At 33.5% G+C, this 26,955-nt stretch overlaps 3 protein-coding genes across 8 annotated transcripts; 1 reads left to right on the top strand and 2 right to left on the bottom strand.

The window, feature by feature from the left end:
* Positions 1-233: 233 nt before the first annotated feature.
* Positions 234-4,336, top strand: LOC126697012 (peroxisomal membrane protein 11C). 3 transcript variants are annotated; one of them, XR_007646132.1, is made up of 9 exons: positions 241-647; positions 1,930-2,139; positions 2,500-2,574; positions 2,655-2,729; positions 2,832-2,912; positions 3,045-3,119; positions 3,268-3,441; positions 3,703-3,814; positions 4,076-4,336. XR_007646132.1 is itself a non-coding variant. In XM_050393801.1 (8 exons), the coding sequence occupies exons 2-8, from the start codon at positions 1,948-1,950 to the stop codon at positions 3,736-3,738; spliced, it is 708 nt and encodes a 235-aa protein (XP_050249758.1). In that variant the 5' UTR covers positions 234-731; positions 1,930-1,947; the 3' UTR covers positions 3,739-4,008. The 3 variants fall into 3 exon arrangements, 2 of the variants coding, with proteins under 2 accessions (XP_050249758.1, XP_050249757.1); XM_050393801.1 differs by lacking the exon at positions 4,076-4,336 and having other exon boundaries at positions 234-731; positions 3,703-4,008; XM_050393800.1 differs by lacking the exon at positions 4,076-4,336 and having other exon boundaries at positions 243-647; positions 3,703-4,008.
* Positions 4,337-8,005: 3,669 nt separating this feature from the next.
* Positions 8,006-16,312, bottom strand: LOC126697010 (F-box protein At4g00755-like). Of its 3 annotated transcripts, none has more exons than XM_050393798.1 (6): positions 15,970-16,312; positions 13,565-13,741; positions 11,934-12,347; positions 11,668-11,837; positions 9,461-9,579; positions 8,006-8,486 (listed from the first exon to the last, which is right to left on the bottom strand). In XM_050393798.1, the coding sequence occupies exons 2-6, from the start codon at positions 13,689-13,691 to the stop codon at positions 8,192-8,194; spliced, it is 1,125 nt and encodes a 374-aa protein (XP_050249755.1). In that variant the 5' UTR covers positions 13,692-13,741; positions 15,970-16,312; the 3' UTR covers positions 8,006-8,191. The 3 variants fall into 3 exon arrangements, with proteins under 3 accessions (XP_050249755.1, XP_050249756.1, XP_050249754.1); XM_050393799.1 differs by lacking the exon at positions 15,970-16,312 and adding an exon at positions 15,164-15,375 and having other exon boundaries at positions 11,668-11,771; XM_050393797.1 differs by lacking the exon at positions 15,970-16,312 and adding an exon at positions 15,164-15,364.
* Positions 16,313-19,731: 3,419 nt separating this feature from the next.
* Positions 19,732-26,311, bottom strand: LOC126697009 (F-box protein At4g00755-like). 2 transcript variants are annotated; one of them, XM_050393795.1, is made up of 6 exons: positions 26,181-26,311; positions 25,663-25,851; positions 24,557-24,976; positions 24,291-24,460; positions 22,435-22,553; positions 19,732-20,336 (listed from the first exon to the last, which is right to left on the bottom strand). In XM_050393795.1, exons 2-6 carry the CDS (start codon positions 25,787-25,789, stop codon positions 20,045-20,047), a joined length of 1,128 nt encoding a protein of 375 aa, XP_050249752.1. In that variant the 5' UTR covers positions 25,790-25,851; positions 26,181-26,311; the 3' UTR covers positions 19,732-20,044. The 2 variants fall into 2 exon arrangements, with proteins under 2 accessions (XP_050249752.1, XP_050249753.1); XM_050393796.1 differs by having other exon boundaries at positions 26,148-26,263.
* Between the last annotated feature and the right edge of the window lie 644 nt (positions 26,312-26,955).

The following is a 26,955-nucleotide window of genomic DNA, read 5'->3' as shown; positions in this document are numbered from 1 at the left end:
AAAATTTGGGGTTTATAAGGATTCGATTGGGTTTAAGAAAAAAGAAAAAAGATTCGGTTGGGCTTGTGTCCGAGACCGAACTCATCCTATTGTGTAGACGTATGCAATTTGCAAACTTCGTCCAAACTTGGAACAGAACATAACTTTGGAGTTTCGTTTTGTTTCAACAACTTTGGATAAATATGTCAGGACACCGAATCACAAACTATCTATTCAAACCATTAACACGCACACCGAATCACAAACTAATCCAAACCCTCCTTAACATTCGTGCTTGACCAAACATCTATTTCTATTGTAAATATCTCAACTCAACTCAACGGTCCAGATCAGATCCTAAGTTATAGAAGTGACCCCCAGTTGATGAATCAGCACAGTTATCTGATCTGATCCTGATCATTGCAGCTTACCATAAATTTTTTTTTGGTTAAAAGGCAGCTGACCATAAATATTAAATATATACCCGGCAAAGTTTCCTTTCACAATTGATTTTATTATTACATTCGTTTTGTTTGTTTGTACTGGGAATCAAGAGGACCAAACAAGCCCTTATCAGAGCCTAATCATAGAAGGGAGCTAAAGACAGAGAGAGCGAGAGATAGCTGTTGTTACCCTTTTCAAGGCCAATTCATCCGGCACTTCCTTCGGTACTATTCTTTCTCTTTCTGCCTGTATATATAGATTATAGAATTCACAAACCCCGATTATTTGGTCGTTGATTTGCTCTTCAGGTACGCTTTTAACAAATTTTGTATAGAGGGTTTCAGTTTTTTTGATCTGGGTATTATGTTTTTGTGGCAAAAATTTAATTTTTTTCAGCTGGGTAATTTAATTTCTGTGGAAAAGACTTGATTTTGTCTGTTGGGTATTGAGTTTTTCTTGTCAAAGATTCGAATTTTTCAACCGGGTATTTTGTTTGTTTCTGATTGGTTTCAGCTGGAATTGGGTGATTAAGATGTTCTTTGATATCCTTTTGTGTTTTATGTTCTGTTTGGCTTATGGGAGAATGGAATAAAACTGAAAATTTTTGAGTATATAAGTATTAACCGTATGGTTTCCAAGTAGAAGTTAACTGTTCTAACTTCTAAGCCATAGACTCGTATTTGGCAAGGCTTCCCACTCCCCAGTGAATAAATAAAATCTTAAATTTTAGTATTTGATTTCTTCCTTTTTCCTAAGCAACCAAATAAAAGTTAAAGAATATTCCGAAGTCCACAACAATTTGGGTCGGTCTTGGATTGAGGATTATTGCTAATTTAATGTTTTTCATATTAAATTGTATATGCATAAACTAAATTGATTTTCTGATATAAGTTATTGGATAAGAGTTGGAAGGCTTCCATTGATTTCTGAGTTTGGATAAGCACAAATGTTGCTGTAGTGGGTTGTGTTAGTTATTCCTCTGTGGAAAGATAGTGTTGGGAGTTACCTTTCTGCAAACCCAGAGGGGTTTGAGCTTTGAACCACAACTAAGAATGGGTGGAGGAAGTGCCATTTGAGCCAGAGCTCATTGGCAAACCTAATAGCCTGTTGTTTCTGCATTACTGCAGTATTCATGCGAGATGCTTTTATATGGAAGTTTGAAATTCTGATTCTTAAAGTGTGATTGAAATATAGAATATATTTCATTGCTCAATATTTCTGTATTTCTACTTCGCGTTAACTATTATTGTTTCTGTTCTTCACCTTTACTTCTTCATGCATATTAAGTTGATTTTTTTGGCTTATTATTATGCTTGTAATGCTAGAACATGACCTATTTGTGTTAGTCTTCATTTTGCTGATCACTTAAATCATTCTGAGACAAGTTGATTGGGGGAAGCTTCCCCATTTGTCATGTGCCCCCTGTTTTCTTTCTGAGCAACACCTAAAGAATATGCTTCAAGTGCTCAGTTACTAGTGAGGTTGACCAGTGCCTCATTTTTGCAGCTGTGTTCAGCATAAAAGATGACTACACTGGATGCAACTAGGGCTGAACTTGCGTTTGTTGTATTATATTTGAACAAGGCAGAAACCAGGGACAAGATATGCAGGGCAATACAATATGGTTCCAAATTCTTGAGTAATGGAGAGCCTGGCACGGCCCAAAATGTTGACAAATCAACCAGCTTGGCACGGAAGGTTTTCCGTCTCTTCAAGGTTAGCATTTACAATAGGGAACAACTCTATTTATCTAATCTATTTGGAATTTTTGATTTAGTACTTCTTATCGTAAGTCTAAAAAATTTCGTGTTATTTATTTTACCTATTTATTCAACTTATAGATGAAAGTAAGCACTGTTTGGTATGAATGCTTGATTTGGTTCCTGGAATTAATAAGAGGGAAGAAACTATAATTCATAGAAAGGGAAGCCTTTGTGCTGTATAAGTATTTAGTACTGGAATGGAAATACAGAGATGCTTAGTGCTGTAGAAGATGTCTGATATTGATCTTGCTTTCCTGTATGTTTTAAATTTTTAATTATGGTACAAGCTATCATTCACTCTGTCAATATGCAGTTTGTCAACAACTTGCATGCTCTTATCAGTCCAACTCCACAAGGAACTCCCCTTCCCCTCGTTTTGCTGGGAAAGGTATGAATGGATCGTTTGCTTATAAGATCTTCTTCTTACTTTTCTTCTTGGTGACCCTGTCAACTTTCTGCTTAATACAGGCCAAAGATGCATTACTCTCAACTTTCTTGATTCTTGATCAAATTGTGTGGCTTGGTAGAACGGGTATCTATAAGGTACAAAGTGGAAGTTTCTTTTGTTTCTGGTTCTGTTTGATCTATATTGGTTTCTGTAAAAAATGTTTGCAAAACAAAATTAAGATGTTTGGTTTGTTGTAGAACAAGGAGCAGGCTGATCTAATTGGCCGCATATCTCTTTACTGTTGGCTGAGTTCCTCAGTTTGTACCTCGTTGGTTGAGGTTTGTTACTGTCCATTTCTTCTTAATCATTGGTCTGTATATATTGTGTCCCCCCACCCCACCAAAAAAAAGAATACAAAAAATGAAAAGGCAAGTGTTTGCATAACATATTTTGCCCTCTTCTTATATCAGGTTGGAGAGCTTGGAAGACTTTCTGCATCAATGAAGAAGTTAGAAAAGGAACTTAAGAACAGTGATAAATATCAAGTATGTTTTACCATGCTTTTTTACAATGGGTTGTCATTTTTTATTTCTTCTTTTATATTACATGTTTTTCAATTGCCATTCTCATTGCTGTTCAAACCTACCCACCTCCCCCTTACCCCTTATATGCTTTGGCTCTCAATGAATGCAGGATGAGCTCTACCGGGCTAAACTTAAGAAGTCAAATGAGAGGTCTCTGGCCCTGATTAAATCAGGCATGGATACAGTTGTAGCTGTTGGGCTGCTTCAATTGGCACCCAAGAAAGTCACTCCTCGTGTAACTGGAGCCTTTGGATTTGCTAGCTCACTTATCTCCTGTTATCAGGTGCTTACAATTTTTTTCCATCAATCTTTATATCCCCTGTTCATTTATTTAACTCTTGCATCTGGAATATAAATATATATATATATATATATATATATATATAAGTATATAAAAAGATTGGAAGGATAGGAAAAAAAATAACTTGACAATGTCTTCTGTGTGGGGAGGAGAATGGTATGATATTAGTGCTTGCATTCACAGAAAGTAATAAGCTTCTCTGGAAATTATAGCTGATGTAGATTTCTGGTTTCTGCCATGCAGTTGCTTCCATCACCAGCAAAGTCCAAAGCATCGTGAAAAGAGAAAGCCTGTTCTCCTCAATGAGCATCAATGTCATTTCAATAATTATTGCGACTTCATGAGATTCAACTTGGTGTGAGCTTTAAGCAATTTGTCAGCTAGTATAGTGATCTTTGCAATTTCACCTTAATTAGTGTCTCTACTGCCACAGTTCATAGTGTTCTTTTACAATCAAGATATTATATGTTGTCCGTTATTGCATAATTAATTTAATAATTAGCTGGCAACGACTACACGATGATATTAAGCTTTTTGTTTATGTGGGGATATACTTGTGGTCTTACAAACTTGGACATCAATAATGCTTGATAATATGTATGTGTTTTTAATGTAGGAGGAACTAGGAAGCATCCTAGAAGTGTTCTTCATAAACAACTTAAACCATTATCAGTGAAACTTTTGAAACAAGGATATCTATGGAGTGCTCTATTGATCACGATTGGATCAGCTAGGCAACTGATGCCATAAAAACTGTACGGTGTAGGTGGCCTGAGGCTATATTTTAATTTTAAGCACTAGTATCGTGGTTGTCTAATCCTAAGTCTTAACAGTTTTTCTTCTCTTAATCTTATACCATCGTTTACCTGGTCGGTCATCCTCATCTAGATGTCCATAAATTTAATATGGTACCTGATGAACTCCTAATGTCACATGCACATTCTTTTAAGTAGATAGATCCATTTGTGTTTTAAATGTGACTTCAACAGGTATTTTGTGCTGTTTCTCAAAAAAAAAAAAAAACAGGTATTTTGTGCTAAAAATGTGAATGAAATAATGAAAGTTTCTAGTCGATACAAGAGAATCTGATCCTATAAGCCTGTACTGCTGAGGGAGGGGTTGAATTTTTAGATGGGATAGACAAGTGCAGTACTGAAAATATTTTACATCAAAACAAACGGCGGGTTAATTTGTAGGAAATTACATTTTCCCAGCCTATAAACTGTACTTTATTTTACACTTACCCAATTGAACTACAAGAATGCATGATCAACTCCCTAAACTAAAACTCATGTAACACTTTACCCTCTTCTATCATTTTCTCAGTTAACTCTAACGGAATGTAACATTAAGAGACAAGTTTACTTTTCACCGTTTGTTTTGGAGGGAGGGGTAAATTGGTCTTTTAATACTAAATTCCAATAGACTTAACTCCAAAACAAATGGCAGGGTGTTAAGTGTTACAAAGTTATAATTTTGGAGGGTTGTTTGTGCATTTTGATAGTTCAGGACGCAAAGTGTAAAAAAAAGTATAGCTTAGGATTAAAAATTACAATTTCCCTTTTTTTTTTTTCTTTTGATAACATCTATTTTGGCTTTTGATTTCCGGTAGTTCTAGCTATATATCGGTTGGTTTCAATAGTTGGAGTTAACTCACTATTATTTAACTACTTTCAATTCTTGAATGTTGTGTATTAATTCTCCGGTATACTAGTTCTTGGATAAGGGATGGCATCTTTTTCATCTACCATTGCCATCATTATTTTCACAATATGAAAGTTGGATTTATAAGATAATTATAGTCAAGAAAACTGAATTAATCCTAGACATCTCTATTAGAAACACCAAATAAATGCCAATTGAACTATCACGCTCTTGGCAACGAAAATACCAATGAGCTAATAGGCTCTTGGCTATTAGGAACTAGCACTTTAAGTTATGCTTCTTCAATTCTAACACAAGGAAAATATTGATGTCAGTTTGGTTTGGTTGAAAAAGTGGACAAATAAAAGACTAATGAAGGAATAACATGTTTCACACGGTAAAAGGAGGAAGAAAAGTGGGTCCTTAGTGTTTCCAACCAAGACCACAAAAATTGATCGAGAAGAAATTTTCATATGCACCAATCTTATACAACATTTCTCTCATTGACATGTAAGTTCTACTTGCATCTCTCTCATTGACATTTGGGTCTCATGTTTGTGGGACCCACAAGTCAGTAAGCCCGGCACAAAAGATATCGTCCCCGAAAATGGGGATAAAGAGAGAAAAATTGGTAAATGGACAAAAAATGAAATTTCTACTCCTTTGCCAACAATATTTACAGCCACGCAACTCTTTTTTTTTTTCTTTCTATTTTCGCCAATTTTTTTTTTGACAATTATCTTCTTCTCTTCACTATCTAATAAAAAGACATAAATGTAGAACTTTTTATGCCACATTATTTCTTTTTGATGATGTCAATTGAATGAATACGAAAAGAGTTAAAATTATATTATAATTGTGATATGTTATTTTTATGGTGTGTCAATTTAACTAATCAAACTATTTTTTCTCCCTTATTTATGGTATTGATGGAAAATAAAAGTAATATAATATAATAAGTGTGATGTGTTAACCTTTAAAAGATAATTATTTTTTATGAATATAAGATGTCTACTTTACTAATTTACTTGATAACATTATTTTTTTTTCTTATATAATAATGAAAATACTTATCATATACAACTAAAAAACAATAGTTCTTATGTAATCAAACATGATGGTAATTTTACACAGTACTTTTCTCTCCTTCCATTTTTCATTTCAACCAAGCAAAAGAACTTATATTTATTCTTTCTACTAACGTACGGCAGAGAACGATCTTTTCTATCATCCTTATATTTATTTATTCTGTCCCAAATGAAACTTTTGTCATTCTCTCCCAAATGATCCTTAAATGCTGGGGTATTGTATATAGGGAATACTATCCCAAACTTCATCTTGAAATATTTTATTCCTTCAAAATGAACACTTTTAAGATGATGATGATTATTATTATTATTATTTGATAACACTCTTTTAAAATTATTGATAGAAAAGAATAGAGAATGTATCTTGTGTATTGAGCATATGTAAGCAGTCACATAGGGGTGGGTTGTGGGATTTACCCTCATGTCAAAAGTTTGTTTACATTTGCCTAATACATATGAGAATCTTGGAAAAAATACTTCAACCATGAGAAATGTGAATTTAAAATTAGAGGAATATTCAAGTAAAACTAATCAATAATTGGAAACAAAGTTTTTCTCTTTTTTATTTTTATTTTTATTATATATATATATATATATATATAATTAAATAGTTGTAATGGGAGAATGAGGATTTGAACACTAGATGTCTTTGTTGAAAACATTAAGATGTGTCAATCAATTAAACTACAAAGTTTTATAACAAATATATAATGTTTGAAAAGAAAGCCTCTAAGAAAATAATATTTTGGTGAGATAAACACAACTTTAGGCTATCACATTCTCAGAACATCTCCAACAGTCTCTCCAAATTTTTGTACTGTTTGAAGAGTGAACAGTTACTTTCACCTTTTACCTACTACTTTTTCAAATATATCTTCTAACAAACTCTTTATTCATTTCTCTATACTATTTAAATATTATTTCTTCATTCTTTTTTTTATTCTTCCTTTAATCATTCTTTAATCTTTTTTTAATTAACCCATTTATTAAAAGATCTCAAAGAAATACAGCCATTTCTTCACCACACCTGATCCAAAAAATAAAATAAAAAAATTCTTCACCACAAACAAAGAAAGGAACAACAAAGACCACCAGAGGAGACAGCAACACACATATGCAGGAAAGAAAAACACAGCATCGGTAATGGATCAAGCAGAAATTAACCGGATGATCGGCAGTAGATCAAGCAAAAATTAGCTCCCTTTTATGGTACGATTTGTGTAGATCTAGGAATAAATTATCTGTTTTTGTTCCTAAAACTTCTCCAAGGTTGAGATCTTTGCCTTCAAATTTCTTCCTGGGATAAAAAATCCTTTGATTTTTTTTTTTTTTTATTTTGATCTCAAATTCCTTTGGCTTTTCTTTGGTAGTGGATCAAGCGGAAATTAATTTCCTTTTGCTTTTCTATTTTTCAAGGCTCTGAAACAGCGCTTCTTTCTTCTCTGTTGAGAAGTGCGAGAGAGTGACGAAACACACACAAAAAAAAAAAAAAAAAGAGAGAGAGAGAGAGAGAAATAATATCTTAATCCAACCGGTATTTTTTTAATAGAGAAAAAGGCTTTGGAGTTTCTACAGTAGCTCTCCAGACCTGGAGAGCTACTGTAGCAAATCTAAAAAAAAAATAGAGATAGAGAGTTTGTTGGAGGATGATTTTTCTGTGTTTGCTCTCCAAATAAGGCTTTAGAGAGCCTATTGGAGATGCTCTCATACTAGTGAACCATTATGTTTGAGGCCGAGCATCATTGCACCACTAGGCCATTAGGCCATCAATATAGAACGAGCAGTGATTTGCTGTTTTGTCACAACATGCTCACTGACCTGAAAATTTCTAAGTCTCGTTGGAAAATACTGGTAATAGTAATAGTAATACCACTACAACAGTGAAAAACAATATTCAAGGCTATACAACACTAGATAGAAAGACTGCATAGGAAGTAGATTTTGCTTTTGTTTTCTTTTGTTTTATTTATTTATTTTTTTGGATATAACATATAACAAATTCAGAGAGTATATTCTACCTCTGCTTCATCTTCCTCTTCACCAGATTCATATTCTTCAATGAATTCTACTGCATTTTCGTTTCCCTCCAATCTGTTCACAAAATGTTGCCAATATCTGAAACCTCTTTGCAATTGATCATCAGAGATTTCATGGGCCTCATTCTTGGGTAAACTTGGTGGGGTATAAAACTTGCCCTGCATGTCATTCTTCAAGACAAATGTCCCAGATGGCTCGAGAATTTCTACACAAAATGTTGGAGATAAGGTACGCCCCACAACTTGAACATAAGACACGCTGAAATTTACAAACAACTTTCTGCAGTTAGTTAAATTTGCAGCACAAGGAGAGGAAATCATTAATTTGAAAAGAAGAAACTGTCCCCTACAAGCCATTTTTTGTGGGATGCTTCTGTGAGGGGAGAGGCTGAATTTACATGAATTGATCATGTTGTGCCATACATACAGTGTATATAATAGCATAACAATACAGCAGTAAGTTTGATAACCTTGCATCAAATTTCATTAGTACACTTCAAGGCTTCCGCTATTTAATATTCCATAAAAGCAAATAGAACCCAGTTAAGCCCCATCCCTGGTCATTGGTGAATCACCCGAATACATTCTGTGTACTAGTGTTCCCATGCTACACTTTTTTCAATAAATTTACTTGTAAAAAAAGCCAGTTCCTAGCCATTCTGACAATAAGCTTAGGCTATTATTAAGATGTAAGTGTTAAAAGGAAAGTAAAGTAAAAAAAAAAAAAAAAAAAATCAGATTTTCAAGAGCATGAACTATTACTATAAAAATCCCTTCTCACAGAAGAAAATAGATTTCGAAAATTTCCTAATATAAGTCAAAGTGGTGGAGGTGAACCAAGCAGCAAATTGGTGTCAGAAAAAATACTAATGTAGTCTTATCCTTTTTTCCTTCTGGTTCAGTAAATTCTATATGGAAATGACTTATCCTTCCCTCTCCAGGGATAAACTTTTACCTCTTCTTGACTAGTATGTAAAAATGATGTGTATGAACCGAAAGCAATAGAGCAATGGACATCACTTTTCAAAAATTATTTAAGACTCAAAATTGTGAGGCATAGTATAGATTATAATTTGTATAGATTATAATTTAAATGTAGCATGTGCAGGAAAAAAAAAAAAACTATGGCCCTTAAAATACGGATCCTGTTGATCAAGGGCTTAATAAGTCCTCCATAGCATAATCATAAATGAGTATGAAACAAGAATCTGAAAAGAAGTGTATAGCACAAACCATATATAGAATAAGCCATCTATTTCATTTCTCTGGACCCTACCCAGCAGCTCAATCTGCAAAATTCCACCAATGCAAAGAACAGGTTCTGGAAGCCTAAAATTCTGCAAGCAACCTTCCTGCTCATGAGAAAGTCATTAAAGAAGTCAGCTATTTCCAAACAATAAGATGAAGAGAGAGAAAATAGCATTCAGATAGACCTCAGCCAAAAATTAATTGAAGGCAGAAGACAATAAATTGCAAGATTAAGTGAATGAATGATTTCATTATCATCCTAAGTTACTGTTAAAACTACCATAAAAAACTAGTGTAATCTCACAAATCTTAAGTAGTTTGCTTTTATCTTATATTAGACGAATCCACTTTTGTAGAACTGAAAATTTCAATAAGTACGGAAGTGCGGTTAGGGGGACAATCCAGTGTTTTTGGACAAATATATTATTTCTGATGTACAAGCTCTTTTAAATTAATGCAAAATTTGCCTTTTGATTTTTTTTTTTTAAATAAAATAAATCTCTGGTTAAGAATGGGAGAACACTTCTCATAACAGGAGATAATTACCACAGAAGGATTCATAACTTGGTTATGGCTGGAGAACAATATTATTTTTCGATCAAATGGTAAGATCATCAGCCTTTCTTTACTATAAAAAGGTGTGCATAAAATCCATTATCTGCGTTGTGCTATATATATATCAGTTAATCTACATATTAGTTCACTAGCTAATGTTCTTCTGTGTGCACAACCAAAAACAGTATTCAAAATAAAAGCTTCACAGAAACTTTGCCTAAGCTTTCAGGAAATTGCTGCCTTCAACCTTATTTCAGAATAGGATGGCTTATATAAATTTCTGTTTCATAGCCTGTGATTGATTGTAGGAAGCTCCAATCAGGTCAAGCACTTTCGTATTGACAGAAAGAATCTGCCTTTCTTTTGATTAAAAAAAAAAAAAAACTCTGGTTTAGAATGGGAGGGCACTTCTCATAAAAGGAGGCACTTAACATCGAAGGATCCATAATGTGGTAATGGCTGGAGAATAATATATTTTTGATCCACCTTTCTTTACCACAAAAAGGCATACATAAAATCCATTATCTGTTTTGTGATATATCAGTTAATCTATATATTAGTTTGCTATCTAGGGTTTTTCCATGCATACACACTGAACACAAACAAAAACAGTCTTCAAAATAAAAGCTTCACAGAAACTATGCTTAGGGAATTTGTCTCCAACCCCATTTCAGAATTAGATGCTTGTATTAATGTCTAATGTATAGCTTGTGATTGATTGTAGGAGGCTCAAATCAGGTCTCCCAGAGAAGGAATACTAATGGAACCGCTACATTGAATGGAATATCCAAGCAGCTGTGATAACACTGCTATTCAGTGAAGGGAATATGCCACATATGAGCAAAAATCAGGGTGACTCTGAATCCCTTTCATTGCTGAAGCTTTTGTAGAGGGGAATACATCACATGCAAAAATCAGGTTATTACTTAATTGCAAATCTTTGAATTACTGAAGCTTTTGCCGAGAAGGTAGGCAAATTGATGGCTCATTCTCAGGCAGTTGCCAAATCCAGCTTCTTAAATTCACTTCAGGTGCAACATGAAATGAGGGGGTGAGGACAAGTGACCTACATCTATAGTTGCACTTATAATTGATAAGTCATACCCACTTTTCCAACTTATCAAAATAGTATTACATCATATATAAGCATGAATAGAGTTCTACATATGGAGGCTAGATGGGCTGCTGTGTTCAGGCATGAATAGAGTTCTACATATGGAGGCTAGATGGGCTGCTGTGTTCAGGTATAGGTAAGATGATCAGGAATGGGCATCCCAAATGGGTTAAAATATCTTTCATGTTCCACCTCCTCCAATCCTGGCTATTGATTTTTTTTTTTTTTTTGGGGGGGGGGGGGGGTGGGTTGGGGGTGTGTGCGGAGGAAGCGGTGCTGAAAACCTATTATGGCAGCACGGAAGGCAGACCAGAAGAATAAAAAGGATATTGTATGCCATAGCCCATAATCAAACAATAAGTAGATGTTGGCAAAGAAAATTGCATTTTAGAGGGTGTTAACAGAGCAATGCCTGCAAAAATGCACTTCAGCAATAGACATGCCAAATCCCTAACAATTCTCTCAATCCAGAACCCACCCCAACACACCCAAAAAAAATACAGAAAGTAGTACTAGAACACACCTGAGCCATTGGGAATTCTGGTGAAGTATAAGTCCAAATGAAAGTGTCATCAGCATTACAAGGCAATGAGTCACCCAGATGACGACTCCCTAAATCATTAGGGCCTTTGGTATGACCCATTCGAAATCGAACAGAATTGGAAGAATATATATGCAAACTCGATAAAAGTTCTAAACAAATAGACATATCACATCATCATTAAAAGACTTTTCAAAGGTCAAGAAAAAAAGGAAGCTCACATGGTTTGCAGAAGTTTTGACACATACCTTGGCCAGGGCATATATTTATTTCAGTAATAACACAAAACTCAGACTTCAGCTTGTATATTAGTGTCTCAGGCACCGCAGGATTACTTTGCCCTTTACTTGACCAGTATGAAGCTCTCCATGTATATGCTGGTAGGAGAGTATTATGAATACTTTCATCTGGATAATGATCAGTGCTAGAAGCACTAATTGCTTCGGAAATGCAATCCTCAACAATAAATGATGTACAAACTTGAGCTAAAGTAGCATAGACCCTATGATCCCTTGCCAAAGATTCCCATTCCATTGAATAGCTAGAGCCAACTTCTACAGGCTCTTTTGCTCCACATTTGTTCAATTCCATAACACGAGCAACTCTAGATAACTGAGGAAACATTCTCAAGCACAAGTGCTTAAAAAGGCCATTTGCAATTACTGCAGTACATAAAAAGTTCAAACTATCAGTAATCAGTATCTTTAGTTCCTGCAGGCACTGAAACCCCTTAAAAAAGAGTTTTCTATTATTATTTTTTTTTCTCAAAATTTCAATCACATAAGCTCTGAACTAGTAATTAAACACTCTAGTTTCAGAGTTCTCAAACTATCAAATTGATAGAAACACAATGATGCGGACAATAAAGAGTTCAAGGAAAAACAAGATTAAATACCAAAAGATTCAAGATTTGTGGTCTAGTATTGATGTGGGACTTTCTTGACACCTTTCATGGGTTACTATAGTTATTATTGAGTCTTAGTATTAGGGTTTTTAGGTTAGGAAGTTGCTGGTTCAGTTTTAATTAAATTTTATTAGAATAAGAGCAATTTGGTAAATTCCAGATTTTCCGGAATGGGGTGTCCTTGGCTGTACCAAAGGCCCATAAGTTTCATCAAGAATTCAATTTAGTGTTAAATTTGTAAAGATCCTACATCAAAATTGGTATGAGAGCCCATCCCTGTCCCGTGTCACACAAGTACTGAAACAAGTACAGCATATCAACCAATGGATCAAATCATAAAGTATAATAACATGTAAGGTGCTACCTACAGCATTAAAGCTGTAATCAGACACTACAACTATATGAACAGAGGTTAATCTTTTTTTTTTTTGATTAGCAAGTTACACACATGGTGGGTCTTGAGTCTACGACCTTACCCTCCACCTAGCATTGGCAAGGGGAGGAGGTGCTAGTTGAGCTAGAGCTCATTGGCACTTTCAGTTCATTCTCTTTCATTTTCGCCTTAATGAAAACATAAAGTTCTACCAAATGACAATATCTCTTTACTTAAATAGTCTCTTTCCCTAATGTAGTCCATTACCTTCTTTTGCAAAGATTACCCATATGACCAAGTTTTCTATTTTATAATTATGTGCAAAATCTATATCCTATAACAGTAATGAATCATTAAAAAAAAAAAAAAAACACTACTACTTGCATGTATAAATACCAAACATTTTTCTCCATAAACTTCCATTTACTAAATTTGCTTATACTACTACTAACAATTCAACTAGAGAGCTATTTTTATTTACTTATAAACTATGATACTCAAAATGAATTGGGGGGTATGTAGCATTAGAAAAATCTATGAGTCAATGAACTATGATACTGAAGAAAGCAGAAATATACACATGTAAAACTGTTTTAGCTCACCGAAATCTCGCCAAGACCGTGACACAGAACTAGCATGGACAAGATCAGATGGGTCCTCCAAATACATCAGAATTTGCACTGATATGTCCGGGTCGAGCCAATTCAAGAAATCTATGCATACTTCCATGTCAAGTAATCAACTACTACAAATTCTGTTGTCTGTTTAGATTTCAGAGCCTGAATTGACATTGTAAAACACAAATCTTTAGCCTCATCACAATTACATTAACACAATTAAATAATAAAATTACGTTAATTATGCAAAAATAATACAATTACTTCAAATTTTCACTAGTTCAGGAAAAAGAAAAAGTAAAACTTTTTTTTTTCTTTTTTTCTTTTTAAGGAAGAGACATGAGAAGAGATTGCATAGACAGAGGGGAAGAGATAAATTTTCTTCATGAAAATGAATCACAGAAACTTACTAGATTAAAAAATAAATAAATTAAAAAGAAGTTTAACAATTGAAACAAATTATCACCAATTTCACAAATCATAAATTGAAAAGGCACAGAGCAAGACAGAAAGAGAGGATTTACAGAGAAACAAGGGAGTATATCTCTATCTCAGAAGTCATACGATAAAACTGCAAATTATAGAGAAACAAAGTTTTGACCAAAGATAAATCTCCCACCAACCCATGACAGTCTCATTGGTTTCACTTAGCTTAACTGTTACTAAAGAACAATCATAAAACGGACAAGTCGTAATTTTTTTTATCTTATCTGTCTTATCTACAAGAAAAAGATGTCTTACTATATATGCAAGAGAATTTTTTTAAATAAATTTTATACGATTTCAACCCTTGTATTTACTAATAAGACAACAATTAATTTTTAGTGTACTTATTTGATATATTAACTCCAAACTTAACAAGTTTTTTTTTTTTTTTTTGATAATCAGCCCTTTCAAATGCTTTCATTAACTAGAAATAAAGTTACATTCGCCTACATCTATTTGAACTTGATCTGCTATACTGGGTGGAGTATCCTCTACACAAATATTACACACATTCAAAAATTTGGCTTGCCTAGCCAAGATATGAGCTTGAACCGACTAGTATGTACCCAATAATTGAGTTGAGTCTTTTTTTAAAAAAAATTTTGGCAAAAATGCAAAACTGTGCCTCTAACTTTCAGTCTTTTTCATTTTAGTTCTCTAACTTTCAGTTTTGTCATTTCAGTCATTTAACTTTCAATTGTTGTCAATTTGGTAATCCATTAAATAGGGGTGTGCTCGGTTCGGTTTCGGTCGGTATGTATGGGCATGGCCAACCGAAACCGAATATTTCGGTTGGTGAAATTCTCAACCGAAATGGCTGGAAAACCATCGGTTTCGGTGTATTTCGGTTTCAGTCGGTTTTCAGTTTTCCAAAGAGAGGGTTATTGAGATTTTCAAAACCACACTCTTTCAAACGATAAAGCAAAAACCAAAGCATATAAAATCACACTCAGAATCGATAAAAACCACAAGCTCAAAACTTTTCACACAGATCACTCTAAAGCAAAATCACCGTTCACTTGAAAGAAAAAAAAAAAAAAAAATTCTCAGTATAAACGAAACAAAACAAACACAGCCTAAAGTGTAAAAAAAACTCACCGATTATATGAGAATCTGAGATATACGAAAGATCAGGGAAGTAGAGATCTGTTACAGTTGGTCTTCATCGATCTGAAGCGAAGAGAAGAAACTCGGAGAGATTCCAAGGAAAAGGGTAGAAAGAGACAGAAAAAATTGAGAGAAAAGGTTGCGTAAGGGGGGCCGAAGAAAAGAAAAGGGAAGAAATAAAAGAGGGGTATTTCCGTATTTTAAATAAAAGAGGGCTCGAACACTGGATCAACTAGCCAAACCACAAGGAGCATACCACTCATTTCGGTTAAGCCACTGATTAAAGTTACTTAAATATATATATTGGTCAGTTTAGTCGGTTTCGGGGTGAAAAAATCTAGAACCGAAACCAAAACCGAAAATTTCAGTTTTTAAAAAGTGAAACCGAAACTGAACCGAAATTTTGGCAATGGTTCAGTCAATTTGTTCGATTCCTCGGTTTTTTGCACACGTCTACCGTTAAATTCCAGTATTTTCCTGTCGTTAATTGAGCCAAAACTTAGTCGTTTTAGGTTTTTTTTATAAATAAATTTCAGAATTCAAAGAAAATTAAAAATTAAAAAAAAAAAAAAAAAAAAAAAAAAAAACCCCGAGGAATCATTACACACCCAAATCACTCACTGACAAAAGCTTGTAAATCATTCCACAACCAAATCACTCACTGATATTAACATAACACGCACTTATTAATGGTCAAATTACTAACAAGAAATGGAACCAAATATGGAAAAACAGAACTAAAATAAATAAAAATAATTAGAAAACGTAAAGAACCCAAAAATGAAAAACCTTTATACCTTCAAGATAGAGACAAGTTGCTCTTGGGAGTCGATTTCGTCGAAATGCTTTCCCAATTCCAGTCTTCTTCTTTGCGTCGTTTCTCTTCATTGTCGTCGGCGGCAATTCCAACGTCTTTGTGAAGATCATTTGGGCAAGGATTGAAGAAAGAATCGAAGGTCTTGATTGTGCTCTTGAGGAGCGAGTCCCACCATCAGTTATCAGAGGAAGAGGAGGAGGAGGAGTGGTGGCAGCGATAGAGGGCAAACTTGAAAAGCCGAGAAAGGAATGGTGGAGATAAGGGTGGGAGGGGATTTTGGTGTTTGGGAAGGTAAGGTTGTGAGATGTAAATTTCAGTGAGTGATTTGGGTGACCTCGGTTTTTTATTTTATTTTTATTTTTATTTTTATTTTCTTTAAATTCCAAAATTTATTAATAAAAATTTATTATAAAAAAAAAAAAACCAAAACGACATCGTTTTGGCTCAATTAATGACATGACATAATTGGAGTTTAACGGAGTAACAAATTGACAACAATTAAAAATTAGAGAACTGAAATGACAAAACTAAAAGTTAGATGATTGAAATAAAAAATACTAAAAATTAGAGGGTTAATTTTGCATTTTTATCTTTTTTTATTTTTATTTTTTATACAAGATAAAAATTATATTATAGTCTAAATCTAAGTATATATATATGTACTCATTTCTCAAAAAAAAAAAAAAGTATATATATGTACTCCATGTGGGATGCATGTTTCTTAGAAAATTCCCCATGTTTCCTCCCTAGTCTAAAAAATATATCATGCATCGAATGCATGTTTGTGTGGAGTTTACCTCCATGTGAGAGAGAAAAAAATGCATCTGATGTATGGCATATCTCCTCTTCTTGGAAACTTGAACTCGGCTTTTACCTTCACACTCCACAAACACTTATACTTATAGAGTAACCATCACGCCAAGTATTTATGAACAAGACATCAATTAATTTTTAGTGTACTTACTCGATATTTTAACTCGAAACTTAACAAGTTGAACCGACTAGTATGTGCCCAATAATTGAGTTGAGTTTTTTTTTTTTTTTTTAATTATACAAAATAGAAATTATATTATAGTCTAAATCTAAGTGTATATGTGTGAAACTCTTTGTAGAATGCATGTTTTTTAGAAAATACCCCATGTTTGCTCCCTAGTCTAAAAAATACACCATGCATCGAATGCATGTTCATGTGGGATCCACCTCCATGTGAGAGAGAGAAAACATGCATTTGATGCATGGCATACCTCCTCCTCTTGGAAACTTAAACCCAGCTTTTACTCCTACATCCCACAAACACTTATACTTGTAGAGTGACCATCGAGCCAAGTGTGCGTAGTGTTTTTTTTTTTTTTTTTCTTTTATATAATTTTATAATAGTCTTGGTTTTGTCTTATATGACAAAACAACATTTGAAGAATTAAATGGCATGAGTGTAAAGGAACAGGATGTGTTTAAATTTATATCTTAAAAAAGTTATATGGGAAGGGGCATCATGAATTTTAGGCAAAATCCAAGGATTGAGTTGTTAGGATTTAGCTACTGACAAGTGTCAACTACCAAGTACCAAGTATTTTTTCTGCTGCTCTAGCGGGGAGAGAGAGAGAGAGAGAGAGATAATTTTTTTAACATTACAAGTTTACAACTCGCAGCAATTAGGTAGGATATCCACTTGGCACACTAGTAACTTTTATGACTTATGAGTTTTGTTAATGGATGTCCTTAGGACAATAATTAATAAACTATTTTTAAAAAGTTTTAATACTGATTTTATGAAAAATATAAAAAATTATCAAAAAGTTAGTTACTTTTTTTTTTTTTTCCATAACAAGGTTCTAAAATAGCTCTTAAACCAATGTCCTTAGGACATTTGTTAACTTTTCACTAAATTTTATTATACACTAGCCTCAATCCATATATACACCTTTTTGTTTTATATATTTATTTATTATTATTATTGGTAAAATTTTGATTAATTCAATTGATTTTTTTATTCTAAGTAATATTTACAAACAACATAAATAGCAATTTATGATTATATAAATGGTTAATTACAATTTATCCACCTATTATTAGACTCGCTTTAAAAATGTTTATCTTTGATTTGGAAGTTGTTAGTTGTTACTTTAACCACTTGAAATAAATCCCCCTCCAAATCTTATTGCAAGATAACCAACCATTCTACTTCTAAATCCTATTGCTTGCTAGGATTTTTATGCCAAGCAAAGTGTTGCTCTGTGCTTATGAATCTGAATATATGCTATGGTTGTTGAAAGAGATGTGTATGTGTTATTGACTTTTATAAAACCCTCATTTTTACAACTTTATTCATTTAGTTAATTATTATTATTATTATTATTATTTGTTGAAAGGATGAGGCGGGTTATGGAGCAAGGTTTTCAGATCCGAACCGTTCAATGAACCGTAAAACGAAGAGGTTCAAGATTTTTGAGGTTGGACCGAGGTCGAACCGAGGTTGAACCGTGATGAATAAATTAGAATGGTCAAGACAATAATGTCATTTTTAAATGAATGGTCAAGACTCAAGAGATGTCCTTATTTTTTGGTAGGCAGATTGTGATTGTTAAAATTAGAATACTGTTATAAAAACTTATGACTTTTTAATTTTTAATTTTTTAAATATGCTTTAAAAAGTTATAACATTAGTAGGCTTAGAACATTATTGATTGTCATTTGTGAATTAATATTGATGAAAAATAATAGGTTCTTTCAGACTTTGATGTATAAAAAAAGTAAATTACAATCTACCTTCATGTAAATACTATGGAGGACTAATAGAGGCCATCTCAAGGGGCATAAAGTGATAACTTCCAAATTACGGATAAACACTTTTAAAACATAAAATTGTAAATTTCATAACAATATAAATTGCACCTATAAATTTATAACGGTTTGTTTGGGTAAGATTTGAATTTGAAATTTTACAAGAAGCCAAAATCTGAGAGGGGATTTATCAGTCGTTGTGTTTGGTATTGTAAAATAAGGAAATTCTAAATTTATGGGTGGGACTTGTAACCAGAATTTGGCGGTCACAAATTCGGTCTTTAAATCATTTGGGTCATAGTTAAAAAGCTCCTCCTGAAATTTTGTTTAAAAAAAAAAAGGTTTGCTCATATTTTGGCATTTTAACATTTTGGATTAAAAAAAAAAAAGAATTATTAAAAAAGAAAAAACAAACGTACACAAAATAAAAGAATAGTTGAAAGAAAATGTTGTTCGCTAAGACACTAAATAATCATAAACAAAATGTTTGTATGGTTATATATTACTTTCTTTCTTTCTTTTTTCTTTTTTATTTATTTATTTATTATAATAAGTTGGATGGGCATATATTACAAAGCTACTTTGGGAGCCTTTCTACATTCATCTCTCTACACTTGCAAATAAAAATACAACTTAAATAAAATCACAAAACTTCAGTCATAGTAACAATTGCAAAGTCCTAGAGCTACTTAAAAGAAAGAAAAAATATTACACACAAAATAGAAAGTAGGAAACTAAAAACAATAGCCATCCCCTGACTTTCGGTACTGAATATTGTTTAAGAAGATCCCTGACATCATAAGCAAATTTGCCTCCAACAGCAATTGTTTTAAATGGGAACCCAACCTGGCCTTCTTTCAAATTAATTTCAGTATTTCCACCATTTGCAAATAATTTCTATCAGTTACTTTCAAACCAACTAATTTCATCTCTACATTAAAAGATTTAACTTGGTAAGTCATAGTAAACTCACCAACAGTGAGAGAACATAATTATTGATGCTCATACTGATAATAGTAATAGTGCAATACCACTAAAACAGGGAAAAAGAAGAAGTCAAGGCTATACAACACTAGATAGAAAGACTGTATAGGAAGTGGATTTTTTTTTTGCGTAGTTCTTCGTACAGAAAGGCCTTGAGATGATAAATTACTGCAACATTTGCAGCTACTCAGTTCAAAAACACATTTAATTTTATTTTTCCCCCTTTTTTTTTGTTGGGGTGGGGGGGTGTTTAGAGGGATTGGATATAAGTTATCTAACATATGTCAAATTCAGAGAGGATATTCTTCCTCTGCTTCATCTTCCTCTTCACCTGATTCATATTCTTCAATTTCTACTACGTTTGCATTTCCCTGCAATATGTCCACAAAATGTTGCAAATATCTGATACGTCTTTGCCATCGATCATTAGGGATTTCACGGGCCTCATTCTCAGGTAAACCTGGTTGGGTATGAAACTTGCCTTGCATGTCCTTCTTCAAGACAAATGTCCCAGATGGCTCAAGAATTTCTACACGAAGTGCTGGAGATAAGGGACGCCCCATAACTCGAACATAAGACATGCTGAAAATTGCAAACTTTCTGTCATTAATCTTACTTGCAGCACAAGAAGAGGAGATCATTAGTTTGGAAAGAAACAAATATGCCCTACATGCCATTCTTTTGTAGGAGGCTTCTGTGGGGGGAGAGAGAGGCTAGATTTACATGCATTGATAATGTTGAACCATGCATACAGTGAATATAATAGCATACCAATCAGCAATAATTTTGATAACCTTGTATCAAATTTCATTGGTACACTTCCTTCCAGCCTTTCACAATTTAATATTCCACAAACACTAACTGAACCTAATATTCCACAGAAACTAACAGACCCTAGTTTTAGGCATCTGCCTGTTAATTTAAGCCAGTCCCTGGTAATTGGTGTATACCCAAATACATCCTGTGGACTAGTGTTTTCTAGTTATGCTTTTTTCAACAGATTTACTTGTCAAAAAAGTCAGTCCCTAGTCATTTTGACAAAGCTTAGGCTATTATTAAGATGAAAGTGTTATAAGGAAAGTTTTTTTTTTCAAAAAAAATCAAATTTCCAAGAGCACAAACTATTTACTATGTTATGTCCCAAGGTCACAGGGAAGATAATTATGCAGCAGCTGATGAAGTTTAATTCAATCAAATTCAAACTTCATCAGCTGCTGCATAATTTTCTTCCATGTGGCTTTGGGATATAACATACTATGATAATCCCTACATGCAGAAGAAAATGGATTTTAGAAAATTTCCTAATATAAGTCAAAGCAGAGGAGGTGAACATAGTAGCAAATTGGTGACACAGAAATACTAATCTCATTGTCTATCCTTTTCCCCTTCTGCTTCAGTAAATCCTATCTGGATTTACTCTTATCCTTCCCTCTCCAGGGGTAACCTTTTACCTCACATTGCCCAATTTGTAAAAACAATGTGTATGAACCGAAAGCAATAAAGCAATGCACATCACTTTTCGAAAATTATTTAAGCCTAATGTTTTGAATGCTATTTTAGCGCCCGTTTTGGTTCATCCATTGGAACAGAGTATTTCGGTACTGATCTATTTTGGTGTACCGTTTTGGGTTACCACTAATATATAATTTTATGTGTGTGTGTATATATATATATATAATAATTTATTACTTATTATTTAGTTAAATAATAATATAAATCAATGATTTTAATATAGACATTAAAGAAAATTCCTAATAAACTAATCAGATGAGTAATTTAAAAAACTAAGACAATTTGGTTCTTTTGTAAATAAATATAGATGTTGGGGCATTTGTAAAAGAGGAAGCTTCCAAGAATTTTCCTACCCCAATTGGCTAGATTTTTAAAATCTTTCTTTCATGAAGTCTTTTCAATCTTCTACTTTTATTACATCATTTCATCTTACAAGCTGTTGCTTGGAATGGTGTGGTAAACAAACTGGAAGCAGATAGTCTGATAAACAAAGAAAAACTCAAAAAGGTAGGTTCATTCGGATGCAATTTACTGAAGGCCATCGCCACAGATCTTCTAAAAAAAAAGGACTGCAAAAAAAAGCATGACTTTGCAAATGGTGAACTAGAGCCCAGCAATCTCAAAAAAAGGACTGCAAAAGGCATGTCTTTACAAATGGTGAGAACTAGAGCCCAGCAAATATCAGTATCTTCTTCACTCATCCCTACCATAGGAATTCTCTCATGGCGAAGCACCACTCACGTTCATCAACGTGAACCTCTTTTGAATCTCTCTTCTCTTCTCATCTTTTTCTTTTTCTTTGATTTCTTTGGAGTTAGATTTTAGAGTGAAATGAGGGATAAAAAAAATAAATCCAGCATGAAATAGGCCGGAATGGCTGAAACAGACCAGAATGGTCCGGAATTCATCCCGAGGTACTGGCATGAAATTTTCTGGCCATTCCAGCCAGAACGAAATGAAATTCATAAATTTGTTGAAGCCTAAAAGTAGTGGTACATGGTATAGATTATATTTATTATATGTAGCATGTAAGAAAACAAAAATAATTTTTTATGGGCCGTAAAATACTATCAAGGACATCAGCATTTCATAGGCTTAATAAGGCCTCCATAGCATAACCATTGATGAGTATGCAACAAGACTATGAAAAGGAGTGTATAGAACAAACCAAATATAGAATAAGCCATCCACTTCTTGTGTCTGAACCCTACCCAGCAGCTCAATCTGCAAAATTCCACCAATGCAAAGAACAGGTTCTGGAAGCGTAAACTTCTGCAAGCAACTTTCCTGTTCAAGAGAAAGTCATTAAAGAAGTCAGCTATTATAAATTGCAAGAAAAATGAATGAATGATTTCATATCATCCAAAGTTATCATTAAAACTGCCACGCAAAAACAGAAAAGGAAAAGATTGTAATCTCACAAATCTTAAGTACTTTGCTTTTATCTTATATCAGATGAGTCTAATTTTGTAGAACTGAAAATTTCAATAAGAATGGGAGGGCACTTCTCATACAAGGATGCAATTACCATGGAAGAATTCCTAATGTCGTTATGGCTGGGGAGCAGTGTTATTTTTCGATCAAACAGTAAGATCAACCTTTCTTACCATAGAATGGTGTGCATAAAATCCATTATCTGTGTTGTGCTATATATATTAGTTCACTAGCTAGGGTTCTTCCATATATGCACAAAAATCAGGGTGAATCTGAATCCCTTTCATTGCTGAAGCTTTTGCAGAGGGGAATTCATCACATTAGGCTTGTGCACCAACCAACTCAATCCACCCTAACTGCCTGACCTGCCCAACCAGCCTACACACACACACACACACACATAATTTCATGTCTTTTTTAATCTATATCTCATATAATATGTAAGATTTAAAAAAAAAAAAATTAAATCCATGATTTACACATGTTAATATAGAAAATGACATACTTCACCAACATATTTGTAAGCATAAATATTGACATGGATATGGTAAGCCTTTTTTTATATAGAAAAATGTAGAAAGTACTCATAACTTAAGACGCGTGTACTTTGATTTATGAGAAGTGGTCACTTCCTATTATTTCCTTTAATGGTTTATATTTTTGTTGTAAATCCTTCAATATTTTATGGGTTTTAGAGGAAATACTTTTTAAATTTTATTCGTAAATGGCAAAATAAATTTTGAAGTTTAACTAAAACTAACCTGCGCAATCCATTGAGTTGAAACCACCCAAATTTTCAACTGACCCACCATTTTTGTATGTTGGTGCGACGGCGGTGGTTTAGAATTTTTCAAACCCACTAATGGAAAATTGGTTAAATTTTTTTCCCTCAACCCGCACAATCTGACCTGCGCACAGTCTAACGTAACATATGCGCAAAAATCAAATTGACTGTAACTATTTACATTACCCAAGTATTTGCAGAGAGGGCAGGCAATTTGATGGCTCCTTCTCAGGCTGTTGCCAAATCCAGCTTCTTCAATTCACTTCAGGCTCTTCATGAGATGAGGGGGGTGAGGACAAGTGACCTAGAATCTATAGTTACACTTATAATTGATAAATCATACCGACTTTCAACTTTTCAATTTAGTTGCACATCATATATAAGCATGAATAGAGTTTCACATGTGGCTAGATGGGCTGATGTTTTCAGGTATAGGTAAGTTAATCAGGAATGGGCTGCCCAATTGAGTTAAAATATCTTTCATATTCCACCTCCTCGAATCCTTGGCCCCTCCGTTCTGGTGTGGAAGGCAGACCAGAAGAACAAATCTTCTTTTTAATTTTTAATTTTATGCTATAATCAAACAATAAGCCGATTTTGTTGGCAAAGAAAGTTTCATTTTAGCTAGGTGTTAGCATAACAACACCTGTGCACTTCAGCTCCTTAATGGTTGTAATCAAATAGACACCCCATATCCCTAACAATTCTCTCAACCCAGAACACCCCCAACACACACTTAAAAAACAAAAAATAAAAAAGTAAAAGGAAAAACAACAGGAAATACAGAAGGTAGCACTAGAACACACCTGAGCCATTGGAAATTCTGGTGAAGTGTAGGTCCATATGAAAGTGTCATCAGCAGAAGGCAATGGGTCACCCAGAAGACGACTCCCTAAATCATTAGGGCTTTTTGGATGACCCATTTGAAACCGCACAGATTTGGCGGAATATATAGGCGAACCAGGCTGAAAGTAAGCTGGACAAATAGACAGATCACATCATCATTAAAAGATGTTTAAAAGGTCAAGACAAACTGGAAGGGCATATAGTTTGCAGAAATGTTGACGCATACCTTCGAAAGGGCGTATCTTTATTTCAGTAATAACACAAAACTCAGACTTCAGCTTGTATATTAGTGTCTCAGGAACTGCAGGATTCTTTTGCCCTTTACTTGACCAGTACAAAGGTCTATGTGGAACAATATCTGCTGGTCGCAGAGTATTTTCAATACTTTCTTCCGGATAATTATCAGTGCTAGAAGCACTAATTGCTTTTGAAATGCAATCCTCAGGAAGAAATGATGTACAAACTCGAGCTAGAGTAGCATAGACCCTATGATTCCTTGCCAAAGATTCCCATTCCGTTGAATAGCTAGAGCCAACTTCTACAGGCTCTTTTGCTCCACATTTGTTCAATTCCATAACACGAGCAACTCTAGATAACTGAGGAAACATTCTCAAGCACAACTGCTTAAAAAGGCCATTTGCAATGACTGCAGTACATAAAAAGTTCAAACTATCAGTGTCTTTACTTCCCGCAGGTACTGAACCCCTTGAAAAAGAGGTTTCTATTATTATTTTCCCTCAAAATTTCAATCACATAAGCTCTGAACCAGTAATCAAACACTGTAGTTTCAGAGTTCTCAAACTAACAAATTGATAGAAACACAATGATGCGGACTATAAAGAGTTCGAGGAAAAATAAGATTTGAGAGATGCAAACGGTCCATTCTTGAGTTTAAATCTTTCAATTCATTCTCATTCGTTTTTGCTTTAGGAAAACATAAAGTTCTACCAAATGACAATGTCTTCTTACTTCATAAGTCTCTTTCCCTAATCTAGTTCATTACCTACTTCTCTGCAAAAACTACCCAATGTTTTCTATTTTATAATTATGTGAAAAATCTGTATCATATTATAGTAAAGAATCATTAAAAATTAATGCATATAATCACTACTACTTGCATGTATTAATACCAACCATTTTTCTCCATGTACTTCCAATTACTTAAAGTTTCTAATACTACTACAAACAACTCAACAAGAGACCTATTTTAATTACTTACAAACTCTGATACTCAAAATGAAATGGATTATTGAGCATTAGAAAATCTATGTGTCTATGAACTATAATACTTGAGAAAACACAGATGTACACATGTAACATGTTTTAGCTCACCGAAATCTCGCCAAGACCGTGACACAGAACTAACACGGGCAAGATCAGATGGGTCCTTCAAATACATCAGAATTTGCAACGACATGTCCAGGTCAAGGCAATTCAAGAAATCCATACCCCCTTCCATGTCAAGTAATTAACTATACCAAATTCTGAGCAAAACCCAGTTGTCTGTTCAGATTTCAAAACCTGAATTCACATTGTAAAACACAAAATTTGAGCCTCACCACAATTACATTAGTACAATTAAATAGTAAATATCTGCAATAAAGGAAGTGGCATGAGAGATTGCATCCACAAAGGAGAAAGAGAGAAATTTTACACATGTAAACGAATCACAAAACCAAAAATAAAAAAAATAATTTAACAAATCAGAACAAATTATCGCCAATTTCACAAATTAAAGATACTTTTTCTTGGTGCAAAAAAAAAAAAAAAAAAAAATTACAGAGGCACAGAACTTGCGAGAGAGTGAGAGGATTTACAGAGACAAGAAGGAGAAGTTGGGATTCTTTTACCTTTGGAGATGAACAAGAGAGTAAAATCTTTATCTCTATCTCTATCTCTATCTCTATCTCTGATGTGAAATGTGATAAAACTGCGAAATGTAGAGAGAGAAATAAATGAAAGGTGCTGGATAAAACCAACGTACTAATCGAACTATTTTTCACTTTTATATTTTTTAAATAAGTTTTTTTTTTTAATTTTTTTTTTAACATAAGTTACTTTGTTTTGTTATTTATTTAATCATTTAATGTTTTCTTTCTTTTACTAATTTTTAAATAAAAAAAGGTTTTCTTTCTTTACTTCTTTTAAAAAAATAAATCTTGGTTGCTGAGGCAAGAAGAATTTACTCGTTTTGTAAATTAGAATCTACCCAATAAAAAAATACTGCAAAATTTCAATTTGTGATTATTATTTTGTCTTGTATAAGATGACGTATGTTATAGATTTGGGTGTATAATTAAGTGTCTCTAACATTATTCTTGGATGGGTAACAAGAGTCATGAATTGGTGAGGTGTTACAAGTGTTGTGAACAAGTTGGGGTGATGTTGAGTCATCAGTGTGGATGGTTTATTGATATTATTGATTGGAATTAGTATGTTAAAGAATTTTTTTCCTAATTTTTTTTTTAAAGTAAAGGTTTCATATTTTTGTTTTGTTAGCAAATGGTTTTTTTTTTTCTTTTTTTTCCTTAGAAAAAAGTATCCTATGAGAGTGTTTTATAAAACATTTCTCTCACAATATTTATATTACTGATGCGGGCCTGATGGTCATTTTATTTTTTTATG

This window comes from Quercus robur, chromosome 8 (assembly GCF_932294415.1).
Source record: "Quercus robur chromosome 8, dhQueRobu3.1, whole genome shotgun sequence".
NCBI lineage: Eukaryota > Viridiplantae > Streptophyta > Magnoliopsida > Fagales > Fagaceae > Quercus > Quercus robur.
This window is presented reverse-complemented; position numbering and strand designations above follow the sequence as displayed.